The sequence below is a fragment of the Uloborus diversus genome, chromosome 2 (assembly GCF_026930045.1).
Source record: "Uloborus diversus isolate 005 chromosome 2, Udiv.v.3.1, whole genome shotgun sequence".
Classification (NCBI taxonomy): domain Eukaryota; kingdom Metazoa; phylum Arthropoda; class Arachnida; order Araneae; family Uloboridae; genus Uloborus; species Uloborus diversus.
The window spans coordinates 99471457-99485974 of NC_072732.1; the positions used below are offsets into that span (position 1 = coordinate 99471457).

Consider the following 14518-nt stretch of genomic DNA (forward strand, 5'->3'; position numbering starts at 1 on the left):
AAAAAGGATTTGAGTTTTTTAAATATTGTGAATCGAAATGGTCGGTTATTGAAGTAACCCTGAAACGAATAAAATCTGTTAACAAAATGGATAAAAATTCATTGCACAGTGAAATGTTGAAGCAGAGATTAAAAGATGCTGTCGTTTATTACGAGAGCTTGCTTACTGAAAATCATTTGATTGCATCAGAATCATATCAAGTTCAATTTCTCGCGTCCATTTTTATAGACAGGTAAAGAATTTAATAAAACGTATGCAAAATTGCGCGTATCTCGTTGAAAATAATAGAGAAATGAATACCCGTGAAGATTGCATAAAATACAAGCAATTGTCCATCATCAACTGTCATCGCCAATTTTTGATAAAATGATTCGATATATGCCTGGTATACTTCTAAACTTTCTGACAAAAGAGAAATTTTCCTGAATGTAAATGAAGTATGTTCCAACGACTCTTTTACAAAGAAGTTGCTCCTGTAAGCAATCTTCCTTTATAAATTGTGCGAGATGTCAAAACAGTTTTTGTTTTCCATGTTTTTATGATAAATATCATTCTGGTGTATGTATATAAATAACAACTATATTGTTAAAAATCATCTATAAATTAAGCTCTACAGTGATTTTGTAGCCGTTGTAATTCAAATTTTAACTTGTATCGATTTAATTTATCTCCATTTTCTCTATTAAAGTGCTTTACGTGTTCAAAAATTTCGCATTATCTTCAATTCAAATTCCACAAAGCTGTAACAGTCACTTGATAAATGAATAAAAAAGAAACTTGCAGTGGATTTGAACTCGGATCGGCCGCATGGAACCCCAGAGCGCTGCCCACATGACCACCGGGCGCTTGTTTACGAACAATCTCTACTAGTTTATAAGTTGCGCGTAAATCTTTAAAGGTTGTTTTCTCGGAATTTTATGGCTAGTGCGCTTTATTACTTTACCCTGAGAGTACCCTTAAAGGATACTACTAATCTACCAAATCTTATCCCGATCTGAATTTCCGAGACCGTAACCTCTCCTTGTAAGCCATGGCCTAGGGCCCCCCAAAGGGCAAAAATTGTTTTGGCCAATGGCCAATTTGTTTAAATTCAGTTGCTAAAATTGTAAAGCTTGAATACAGGGGCCCCCACAATATTATTTGACCTTCGACCCCAAATATCTTAATCGGGCCCTGAATATGCATACTTTTCTGCTTTGTCCTCAATAGTTGTGTTTTTTGCTATGCCGCAATGAAAAGCTTGTGGTAATGTAACTTAAACAATTTGATATTGTTGAAGTGTGAGAAACCGAACTCTTAACGTCATTTGGGGAATCTAATTCATACTGTTTCATGCTGTGTAATAGCTGGATCTGGAGAATCTCATGATTTCTGTATCACTAGTGTAAAAACTATGACTGGCACATCTACAGTTATTCTGGTTTGAGAACTTTGGCAGAGGTTATTCACAGAACAGATCTGCACATTCAACCTGGCTGTTCTTAAACTGTTTTAGTTTATTGCTGTGAAATTCTTGACAAACATGTTCAAATACTTCTGGCAATCATAATTTATACTTAGTGGGTTTTTTTAGTTTTGTTTCTTGGATGAAAATTCATCAGTACACAAAACTCCTACTGATGAATTTTTCTTAGAAATTTGTTAGTGCACTGCTCTTGAAAGGTGAAATGCTGAGCGAAATGGTCATTGCAAATTTAAAACTTAGCTATTGTAGTGGAGTGGAGTATGCATAAATACTGCATAGTGCTATTGACAATGTTGTTTCAAAAATAAATTGTCTGACCTGCGTTTTTGTTGAAAATTTAAAAAGATCCATTTTTCTTAAAAATAAATAAATCCCCTTTTCTTTCGGGGATTTTCCATTATAATGCAGTATACTGTAATTTTACAGGCAAGGTAGTATTCATTACGGTTTTATTTGTTTCTTGCCTTTTTTTATTTTTATTTACATATTTATTTTTATTTTTTTTGAGAGAGAGGCAGAGAAAGAGAGAAAAGCAGTGGTACTGAACTTCAGACATTTGGAATTAAGGGGGACGGGGGGGGGGGGGGGATAATTTACCTAATAAAATTTTCAATCAAGAACTCTTTGCATAGTTTAAAATATGAATCTTTGATTTTGTGAATAGTAACATGATACTTACTACTATTACTGCCATTTTAAAATATCATTTTTTTAAAAATATTTTTCTTCCTAAATTACAGACACAAGAACTTATTTTAAGGAGGAATAGCCTTGGACAACTGGGATTTCATGTGCAATTTGAAGGTGTTATCACAGAAGTGGAAAATTATGGTTTTGCTTGGCAAGCAGGATTACGCCAAGGAAGTCGTCTAGTTGAGGTATTTTATAATGTTTTCTAGTCCTGATAAATCATCTAGTATTAGTTTTGAGAGTCAATTATTTTAAATAATAAATTTTTTTCTAAAGGGAAATTTCTACAATTTTTTAAAATATTGGATTGATATATTAAGGATTTTACAAATGCTATTTTTTATTTCAAGGTTAATACAATGTAAATTCTTCTGTCTTTTGAAGAACTGATCTGTATTCATTTATTTTAAAATTTAGATATGTAAAGTAGCAGTGGCAACTTTAACTTATGATCAAATGGTTGATTTACTGAAAACATCAATGACTGTATCTGTAACTGTCATCCCTCCTCTCGCTACATCTTTGCCTCGCAAGTAAGAATATTTTGTAGTGTGAAAGATTATATTGCAAAAGGGATATTTTGTATTAATTGTTAGCTAATCATTTTATTATGTTTTATTACCATAATTTGTTAAGCAAAAAATCTTGATTTTGAAAATTGTTTCTAGTATTTTCTTTTCTTTGTTTTTAAATTAAATATATGTACAAAAGACTCATGTTGATTGCAAAGCAAAAATATTTTTAAGTGACCCTAAAAGCATGTTTCATGCATTGAAATGGAAAATTTAGTCAAGTATTTGTATTTTAAATAAAAATTTTAACACTGTAAAATGGGAGGGGGGAAGCAAGTTAAATTTTTAAAATATTACATTTGAGAGTTTTATGCATTTTAAAATTCATAATGTCTATAACAGTTAAAAATTCAAAATAATAAATATCTTTTCTCTCCTATCTTCCATGTCATCCTTGTAAAATTAGGTTTTTTAATTTTATATTTTTTTATCTTAATGGAATTGGTCACTATTATGGTCTTAGCTGTTTTTGTGCGTTTCACTCCTCTGAAAGTTGTCTAGGAGTATTTTCACACTTTGGGAAAAACTTGTGCCATATTTTTGTTGTTAAGTGTCACTTTTCAATATGAAAAATACCCAAGCTTATGTAATTTCAATAATATCTTTGACATTGCATGCTTCAAAAACAACCTTAAGTTTTCGAGTCCTAAACATCCTATTCTTAAAACTTTTTTTTGGACTAAAAGCAAAATATGCACATTTTGTAATTCTCACTAAATATGAATTTTTTCTCATTTTCATCCCATAATTTTCAATTGTAATATGATGAATGTTGTACATAAATTTGAAACATTTCACAATTGTACAAAAACAAGATTTTATTATTGACAGTTTACAAGAATGGGACTCTATTTAAAAGAATCTAAGTTAGTGGGGTTGATTTTATTTTCAAGTAATATGAGTATATTTTCCTTTTTCAAATTTTTTTTTAAAAGCTGGACGTTGTTTGAAAAGGCTAGACAATTTCATACAGTCCGAAGTTATCTTAAATATTTATGTGCAATTTTGATATGGAATTAACAACATAACTGTTTGCATACTCTCCAACTGCTGTAGAATTTCCGCAGTTGCTGCAAAAAGTACACACTTTCAAAACAAATGATTTTGAATTTTTTTAGATGTTTGTCATGTTTATGGTCTGTCATAGTTCAACATATAAGTCATACTGATGACTGCAGAAACTGTTGGTAGAAACTTATTTGTATAAAATGTTATGGTACATATTTAATGTGTAAGTAGTATATTTTCCAATGCAATTTTTTAATGAAAACATTGACCTGGAATTTTGCTTTAATTTACATGGAAAAATCTGAGAAATTCTGTTGGCTATTTGAGTATGAACCCTGTTTGAAAGAAAAAAAAAGGCTATGACTATTTTGTTTCTTCATATTTTAGTGGGGAGGAAGAATTGCTTTTGCATGTATATTTTGCCCATGAAAAATACTCTCGCTTAATAATCTCGTTTTTTAAATCTTTCATACTTTTCTAAACATTTTGCTGAAAACTTTGGATCTTAATTATTATGAACTTTTAAATGAAAAATCTTTAAAAAAATATATATGCAATTAATATATAAATGATCTTTTTTGTTCATAGAGGCTGCAATCTTCATAACTGTAGCTACTTATCTGGGGGTGGCATGGGTGACTATGAAAACATTGGAATCTGTGATCATGGTGAAAGTCATCATAAAACAACTCCCAGGCAACAGTCTGCATTTCATTCGCAACGTATTAGTTCAAGGTGCTTAGAAGTATTCATTTTATTTGGTATATTTACTGCAACAAACCAGTCATAAAATTTTTAAAAAAATCATTAAATCACACAAATTACAGTAATGTTTTCTTTTCCTTTTTTGCACAAAGTTATTTAGTCATAAAATTGCTTGTAAAGAATTGTTTTAGACTTTAAACTAGGTTGAATAATTTTGGAAAGATAGAATGCTATGTAGTAATTTTTATTTAAGTTAAATCAGTTATAAAAAGCTGGTAACGTACAATCTCTCCCTCTCTTTTTTTTCTTTGCCTTTATAATGAACTTACTTCTGTTGTCTTTGTTGTTGCTTGTCCTAACTGATGTAGCCATTAGATTAGATCAGCTCCGTCAGAACTCATAAATGAAAAATAGAGAAATTTAAGTATTTTACAATATAGTAATTGATTGAATGTGGCTGGTTTGTCTTATTGCTTTTGCCTAGCTGAAGGGTCAAAAGGCAAAATTCTACTGAAGTCTTAGTTGTATATGTAACTTTTTTTTTATTTTTAGGAAAGAAAATAATTCAAGCAATCAGCATCCTAATAGAAGCCCTTCTATGGATCGAATTCTTTCTAAAACTGATGTAAGCTTAATTTGTGGTTCAGATTATCACTGAATTTTAAGCTTTGTTGGTCTTCCATAACAGTTTATATTTTAATTTTTGTAGGTAAGAAATATTTTTGGTGATTCATCACGCAGAGACCATCTTCAACATCATTCCATAATTTCCTTAAGAAGCATTCAAGACTCATCTCAAGGTATACTGCCATCTCGACTCACGACCTATGCTGGTATCGGCAGCCTTGCTTCTGTGGACAAGGAGTCGAGTCCCAAGGCCTCCACTGCATATCCCACTCCCCGGTCTTCTCCAAATTCACATGATCATGGTTTGCCTGCATATGGAAATATTCAAAGTCACTTGCATCGGAGCTTTCACGACAGAAACCGCAATGGCATCAGCCAGCGCCTCACCCACATTGGAGGCATGGTGTCGGCTCGAAGTGAACTTTCTCTGGCTGAAATAATGCCGTTTCATTCCAGATCTCATTCACATCATGTTGTTTTGTGTCCACACTCAGTCAAAAGCCATCCATCTACGGACAGCCCTACTGTGCAGTCTCGATCTCATCAGAATTCATCTCCTCATTCTCCAAACTCGAATCAGGAACTACCTTTTGCTAAGCGATCTCCTTCCAGTGTGCATTCTGATTACCATTCAGATAGTTCCAGTGATTGGCCTCAGGGAACCAGCAGTGCAGGTATGTTTTTATAAGATCCTCAACGCATTAAAATCCTTCATACCCCATACATAAATTGTTGTCGGAGTTCCAGAATTGTGATGGATCTATGATTTTCTCGAAACTTTTACATTAAACTTCAACAAAATATATTTTGTTCAGCTTTTAAATGAAATATAAGTAATAAAAGAAAAGGTTCTGAGACATAAAAATTTTCAATTGGCAGAATAAAAATGTGTCCTTTACTGAGCCAAAAAGTATTATTTAAAAATATTTTTTCTGGAAATCTGCAAGCATTATTCAAACATGTAATGAAACAAAGATTTAAAGGGTTTCGAGTCTTTGTAGGGTCTTATGTGAAACAATTGATATGTCTATTTACCAGACATTTGTTTTCATTTGTTATCAGTTGTCATGTCGTCGCATCAGAACAGCAGTAGGATATCTTACTGTTATTCCTGGGATTAGATGTCTTACGGTTGCTCTGAGGCAATGATGTAAGCAAATGCTGTACTTTTTCCTTAAAATTAGAACTTGAAATTTTTTAAAAAATTTTGAAAAGATGGAAACACTGGTTCGTGGAAATCAGCTTAGATCTATGTGTATTCTGTTCTCCTTGTTTTTTTTTTCTTTTTCATTTTCAAGCGCATACATTTTATAAATATACATATGATATTCGTAAAATAGCATATGGTTTGAATGTGTTTAATAACTATTTTGTAAATTTATTTACAGTTGGTTCTCTTTTTAACGACGCTCTATTTAACAACTTTCTCTATTTAAAGACTACTTTTCACGGTCCCAGATGCTCCACTTTAGTTTAAGAAGCATTCTATTTTAAGAATGCATCCTACTCAACGACAATTTTTTGTGGTCCCTTAAAAGTCGTTAAATAGAGAACCAACTGTATTTGTTTGAAAACTTCAAAAAAGTTTTTTAAACTTTTCGTTGGTGAAAAACCAATTTTTAAATTTCAGTTATTTACCTATCCTTATTGTGTATTTTCAGTACTAAGTAAACAAAATTTTACTATTGTTGATCAATCTGATACAAAGGTTTTTTTTTCCTAGATGAATTGTGTGAGACTAGAAAGAGCAATAGCCCTCATAGACATTCTTCAGAATCGAAATCAAATTCTGCATTTCATCAATCCAGGTAATTTTAGATTTTCCCAAATAAAACTTGGTTATATTTTTCTTTGCTCCCCCCCCCCTTCTGTTTTACGTATTTTATTCATGCTGCACCCTACAGTGTTCCAGACAGAATAAAAGAAATTTTTTTTATAGTCTTTATAGATGAAAGTAAAGAATAACACAGATACCTTATAAATGTAATAAGATATACTCATGGTTCATTCATTTAAACGAATCTTTAGCGCTTAAAATTTGGTGGTTTGTTCAAAAAAGGGTAAAAAAATTTGCCACTGTTTTTTGTCTAGTTAGTAGAAGTTTATAAGTTGCTACAAAATCCTATACTTAACTGAATTTTCCCATTTAATAACTCATTTTCAAAACCATTTTGAAAACTTACCAATATCAAGGTCATGCCCGCTAAAAATTGTTTACAGTGTTTGAAATTTTGATCCTTTTGCATATTGTAAAGTTTTCAATTACTTAATAAGTTGGGAGCTATTATAACATATATTACCTTAAATTTACTTACTATATTTTTTATTTTAACAGTTTATTTAATTTTTAAACTTAGGTTTAAGTTGTTAAAATAATTGACTACAGCATTCAGCAGTGTTCTTTGCAGAATCTGCAGCTTTAAATATGGGTAATCTTAAATCGTATGTGACTAAAAACAATGTATTACATGCCAGTTGTTTGTGGACATAAAATACCTAATACAAAGTGAACAAACATTGAGTAAATATTTCATTATATGTTTACTAATAGCACCATGGCAGCAGAATTTTAAAACTGAGTTTTGAAATTTTATGAATTACTGATTATTCTTCACTAGTCTTCATTCTTATATATATTGCTCTTTTATTATTATTTTAGGTCACTGGTAGTGAATCTGATCCTTACTGTCCAAACTATTAATGATTAATTTTGTAGCTTTTATAGTGTGGTGTAAACATGGGGTTTGTCTAGTGCAGAAACTTTTATATGAGCTGGAACCAAACCAGCACTTATAAGTTCACTTTTAAATAGTCTTAATTAGTCATTGAATATTTCTTGAAAAAAAAAAAAAAATCAAATTTTGTATTCATATCATGACACTAGTATATTAGCTCAATTGTAATTTTTAAAAGCAAAAAGTACTGTTAAAAATTGTAATATATGAAAATGTCTTTCTTGCTTATTATGGTGCTTCACTGTATATAATTTCAGTTTTTGTTTTCTTCAGTCAAATCTAAAGTATCAACATTATATACTTATTTAGAAAACTACCTGAATCTACCCAATCAAAATTAAGCAGATTGAGACCTGGAGTAACTTCTTGCAGCACACGTCCAACCAAACCAACAGTTAATTTTGTGGCTATTGCGAGCAGTGGCAGTAGCTGTAGTGGCAGCACCAGTACTTTGCAGGAAGATTTATTCAAACTTATCAATCCAGAGTACTTGGACAGTGATAGCAATAGTGAAGTAAGATAATATCAAATTTTGTATTTGAGTATTCAAAAAATGCTTCTAAAACGAGTCCCTTTTTTTCGTGCATATTCTATGTTCGTAAATTTTTCTAATTAAAAATTCAAAATTGGGAATGAGGAACCTTAACGAAGATCAATAAGACAAAATAAAGTCTGTAGAGTGGAGTATTCTCTCAAAAGTATGATAGGTACACCCTTACTTTCAAAAGTTTCTTTTTTCTTTTAATTTACTTGATTATTTTACTTATTTTTGACTTTTTATAAATTTGTGTCTACTGCTGTAAAATTTCGGCAAAGACTATATCCCATCAGTCAGTGAATAAGAAGTTGTCACCAAATATACAACAATATTTTTAAAAACCTTCTTTGAATTTTTCTTTTTTTAAGTTAACTTTCACCTGTATGTTTAAACTTAATGATTAAAATCCAAATTTCATCAAAACTATACATTTTTATTTCATGAGCATTTGAGATGTGTTTCTAGTTTCAATAAAGTAAGCTGTAGAGTGTAGACAAATTAGTATCAATTTTGATTTGTATCCATTTTTGCTTATTAATTATATTTCGTATGTAATGTTACTAAAATAGCAGCTATTTTTTGGTTTTACAAATGCCTAGTTGGTAGTATGTAGCCTTGTCCTGTTTAATGACAAATTGCAGCTACGTATTTTTTGATCACATTTTGGAGGGCTCTCATACTGGAGAGATGCTCCATTTCATTTGAGGGGAGTGTGTCATTGCTCTTGGAAGTGGCAACCCCTGCTAATAAAAAATAAAATTAACAAAATTTTGTTAATGAGCCTATATTTGATAAAAAATTCTGTATTGATTATATTTGCATGCTTTATTTTAACATTGTAAAAGAAATTATAGAGGTGTCATTGCATTTGATTGGCAAGTATACAAACATTTGATGAAAATTTTAAATTGTTTTTTTTTTTTTTAATGGCCAGGACCCACCATCTTCTCACCTAGATTCAGATACAGGATCTAGGACACATATGTCAACACCTTCTTCTTCACTTGAGCGAAGCAATGGCAATACTCCAGATCCAGCTTTAGATGTAATACTTACAAAAGCACAGCCAGCTCATGTCATTTGTTCGGAGCCATCTTCTCCTGCTGCTAGTGATGTTCGATTAGACAGGTAAAAATAACCAAACAATGTTTAAAAGTTTTTTTTAAAAGAAAAGTTGTCCTGATGTGGCCAAATATGACTACTTTCCATTAAAAAGATGAAGACCCAATAAATTTGACTGATATTTTTTTTTTTTTTTTTTAATTCATAAAAAAGACTTGATTGCCATTTTATAAAAAAAAAATTGGTATTAGCTTAATTTGGTGTTAAAGATACAATTTTCATTTTTTTCAATTGCAATGTTAAATACCCTTGTTCATTGCACAATTTGCTAGTCCATCCATAAGTAATGAATTTACAGTGGACTCTCTCAATCTGAACACCTAATGTGAACACCCCTATAGTCTGAACATATTTTGGTGGTCTCTGTGAAGACATAATGCATTATCCAATCTCCCGCTGTTAAGAACAGCTCCATAATCGGAATAATTTGGTTTGGTCCCATGATTGTTCAGAATAGAGAAAATCTACTAGTTTGTTGTCCTTCTACTGTTTTAGGAATGAGAATGTCTCATTTTATTGGCAGTCAAAAGTGGTAAAAAACAAATTTTTCCATTTTCAATATGCATACAATATGATTTTTTTTTCTATAAAAGATAAAGATTTTGTTTTTGGGATTAAAGCACGACTTGCTGGTCCATCCACAAGTAATGAATTTACAGTGGACTCGCTCAATCTCTCTCTATTACGAACACCTCCATAATCTGAACAATTTTGTTCGGTCCCATGATTGTTCAGAATAGAAAGAATCTACTATTCAGTGTTTGTTATCCTTCTACTGTTTTAGGAAATAGGATTTCTTATTTTGGCAGTCAAAAGTGGTAAAAAAAAAAAAAAAATCCAGTTTTAAAATACATACATTATGAACATTTCTTTTGTATAAAAAATAAAGATCTTGTTTTTGGGATTATCTTCTTGTATCCTATATGTATTTAACCTTTTGAAGTCTAGTGGCTTTGTTTGAGTCCACCTAGTTTGGTTTTTTTTTCCCTCCAGGTAACTGACACAGTCTCCCAACAGTAGACTCGCTAAATCCAATGCGGATCCAGTTTGGACGGAATAATACTTGTTTTTTCATGCACAAATGAGGGCTTAAAGCAAATTTTTTTGAAATGCAAGACCCCCAAAATGCATCTTCAGGCTATTTTTTGGTCACTTAAAAGGGATCATGACACCTCCCCCCCCCCCCCACCCTCTGGATCTGCTCCTAAATGAATCCACCTGCTCTCAGTTCAGTAATTTGATGTTCTGCACTTCAAAGGGTTTAAGGGATTTTAAAAGCATACATTATGATATGGCCCGTTACAGAAATATCACTCAGTTCCTTGCCATTCTGTCTATATTTTGTTATCTTTTTACTTTATATGTTGAATTAATTTTTTGAATTGCTGAAAGTATTAACTGTCAGTTCAAACTTAAAAAAAAAAACTCCAGGTTCTAAGTGCAGTTTTATTTTAATTGAAGGTTGTCTCCTCGTGCAACTCAAGACCGTGTACAAAATAAATTCAAGCCTCTTCCGAGGCCACCATCATCCCCTTCTTCTCTAGTTCCTCTAAATGATGATCATAATATTGATTGGACAAGTCTGGTTTCTTCAACAACTAAAGGCATTGAAAGTAAGCTGCTATTTTTAGTCATAGAATTATTGAAGCTGCATTCATAAAAATGTTAATATGGTGTTTTAAATCGGTTTCAGTGTAATATGGCACTCTTTAAATGTATTTGGTACTTAACAAGGATATCAGTATTAATGCATTTTTGCAATCAGATTTGACTGATTTTGTATGCCTTTGGTTTAGCAGTGTACTACTAACAATTATTCCTTTTGAAAGTGACATGGCTGTGTTAGTTTCCACTACAGGCAACATTTGCCAGAACTTGAAAATTCAAAATTTTGAGAGTTGTTTAACTTTTGATCTGGTTACAAAAACTAGACATAGAATGCTGAAAGTTAAAATGTATTTATAATGATGAAAATGCATGGAATAAATGAATATTAATAAACAGTAATAACAATAATAAATTAAAATATGTTCAAATCAAGATATGTTAAACCCCATGACTCTAGTTATGTAATTAAAGCTAACTGAATTTATTATTTGAGAAAGGGTGCAAGGTGAAAAAAATGACTTACAAGATTCCACTCTGTAGATCTGTCTCTTTTTTAAAAAAAATAATTTCCTATGATTTTTTTAAAAAAAATTTTCCAAATTTGCTGCCTTTTTTTGTACATTAGAGATATTTTTTATTGAAATATATTCAGCGAACATACTTCACAAAATGAAATTCAAATCAAGTATTTGAGAAAACAAGAGTTTGAAATTGAGTGTGAGTCATTTAAAATCCAACCGCAGTACCTTTTCTGAACAAATGTTGCTGTAATAGTTTTTTAACTAAAATTCGAAAAGTTTGGCTGTAAAGGATAGTGTAAGAGATAAATTTTTAAGAGACAAAAAATCTTGCAATGGTGTTTGAGTCAATGACATAAAATTCTTGTTGCTGCTCAGTTAAATTTTACGCTATAATCATGAAACGTAGGTGGTGATGAACTAAAACTACAGTCAAAACAATTTGACTATCACATACTGATGAGAACAAATCTACAGAGTAGTAATTCTATTTGATATATTGCTCACAAAATCTTTTAAAAAATGTATCATTTCTTTAATATTTGTTATAGTTCTTAAAATCAGTTTTTTCAAAAGTATTTTGCGGTTAGGCATAGAAAAAAAAGCTTCTGGTGCCAGACATATTTATTTCTATGACTGTTGAAAATGTGTAAAATGTATTAGTTAATATATTACAGTGGGCTCTCTGTTTAACGTTGCTTTATTTAACGACAGCTTTTTGTAGTCGCAGATGGACCACTATAGTGTTAAAAGCATTCTATTTAAGGATGATTTTTGTGGTCCCTTAAAAGTCGGTAAACAGAGAACCAACTGTATTACATATGAATTTTCATCTACGAGCTATGAATCAAATTACGAAAAATTTTCTTGATCTGTAGAAATTAAGACACATATTTGTCATTGCTTTTTAAAAAATAGCTCAAACCACTTTTTATCATTATATTAGGTTTTCCAAATGGTTCAACATCTTGGTTAGAAGAAGCAGAAAAACACTTACTATTTGATGGAAAGTAAGTATGAAAAGTTTTTTTTTATCCAGCCTTTGATTTAAAATCATTGATTAATGAGTATAAAAAGAAAAGTTGATAAACAAAACGCACAGAATCTGTTTGGTATGTCTTTAAGCAAAATTACTAATTTTTGAACTTTTGGAAAGTTAATGTAAAAACAATATCCTCAAGAGAGAGAGAAAGAAAAATTTAAACATGTGGGCAAATTACAACCCTAATTTTCACACATTAAAATGCAACAAATATATAAATAAAGTATAATATTTTTTTTTTGAAAGATAATTACTTTTAATAAATCATTATTGAAAGCAGTGAGCCTATCGCCCATTATAATTTCTTAAATAGCGCTGCTCAATTCATATTCATATGTAGTCAGTACAGACATGTATGCTAATTCTTTGAAAAAGGAAACAAATAATAAAGCCATTTGAGTCTAACCATGGTCTAGACGTCAAAAAAAAAAAAAAAATGTTTGGACCTCATCTCACCAATCAGATTAATAATGGGAAATAAGATTTAAGTGAATCTGAATATTAGGTTTACAATTAATGTCTCATTATGAGCAGGTTTTAAGTCTTCTACTTCTAAAAACATTTTAATTTCTTTATTTAAAGATAAAATTCTTATTTCATTATAATTCCTTATTTATCTTGTAGCAGTTTGGAACCAAAGCCAAAGGTGCATGATCTTGAATCAAGGTTAATGAAGATGCAGCAAGAACTGTTGAAAGTAATGATTTCTAGTTTTTGATTTTAAAACATTCCACTCGTACTTACTGATTGTACTCAAGGTAGCTTAATTTTTTTAGTGGAACTTTGAAATGATTAACTTTCTAAAATATGCATTCAGAAACAATAGGCAATTCTAAGCAGTTCTGTTAAGAGCTTTGAGTTTGACTATGTAAAAGGTCTCAAAAAACACCTTTTAAAACATTTTGAAAAGTAATCTAAATGAACTTAAATATTTTTAAAAGGCTCTTGCAATAAAATAGGAAAGCCAGTTTAATACAAAAGTTGTTTCCTAAAATTGTAATAGTGTTATAAAGGTGGTACTTAAGAAATCACCCGTGAAGCTGATCCGTGTAGGCTGCATTGTTAAAAGTTACGTATAAAAAATTACTATTAGTTACTATATTACAAATTTGTAGTCGGATATTCAGAAACTGGTTTCTGTAAAACAAATGCAATTAATAAAATAAGGATCAAGTAATAAAAACAAAAGTTTGGGTTCTTTCTTTTTATTTTCTCATGTTTAGAAAAATTTAAATTTTATGTGTTCTGGCCAGTGAGAATCATTTCCATATGAGGTGCAGCCCTTGGGTAAAAGAAGGTTGGACACCAATGTATTAAGGTATATTACAAAAAATTGATGCAATACATTTTCCTTCGACTTTGAAATAAATGTTAAATGCTAAAATAACAAGAAACTGGAAATAAATGACACATAACGATTTACTTCATAAATTTTAATGTATTCCTAAATACTTCTATTTTAAAATTTTACAAGGCTTCTAAATTACATTGGATTTTAAAATGCTTATTTTTTAAAGTTTAAAAAATCAACTCTCACCTCTAAGATATTGTATTTATTTATTTACATTTATTTGGGAAACTTTTTTTCATCATGTACAGATGTGAATGGTGCATATTGAGGGAGATGGGGGCGACTAGATTACAGACAATCAAGTTTGAGCAAATTGCCTTCAGTGTGGTAGGATCTGAACAGCGAAAGAATTGTGACAACCAATATTGGTGACTGTCTAAAAGAGTTTTTCTGAATAGAAAATTATTGTTAATTGCTGGAGTCAGAAATGCTGTTATGTGGTGTTCAGCTTATAGTTTATTTCTGTGGGAAAATCAATATTTTCTTCAGGTATGTCAAAGGATAAGGCAGTGTTAACTATGTGAATATGAAATATTG

The 14518-nt window shown here is 30.7% G+C and overlaps 1 protein-coding gene across 1 annotated transcript in view; it reads left to right on the forward strand.

Annotated features, from left to right (window-relative positions):
- LOC129235303 (signal-induced proliferation-associated 1-like protein 1) overlaps positions 1-14518 on the forward strand; it is a 56651-nt gene that overhangs the window by 38364 nt on the left and 3769 nt on the right. Inside the window, exons 14-24 of the mRNA XM_054869032.1 lie at positions 2206-2343; positions 2573-2688; positions 4324-4470; positions 4993-5065; positions 5150-5741; positions 6791-6875; positions 8112-8316; positions 9275-9468; positions 10924-11075; positions 12535-12598; positions 13255-13327. Of these exons, the coding sequence (XP_054725007.1) occupies positions 2206-2343; positions 2573-2688; positions 4324-4470; positions 4993-5065; positions 5150-5741; positions 6791-6875; positions 8112-8316; positions 9275-9468; positions 10924-11075; positions 12535-12598; positions 13255-13327 (1839 nt within the window). The remainder of the gene's footprint in view (positions 1-2205; positions 2344-2572; positions 2689-4323; positions 4471-4992; positions 5066-5149; positions 5742-6790; positions 6876-8111; positions 8317-9274; positions 9469-10923; positions 11076-12534; positions 12599-13254; positions 13328-14518) is intronic.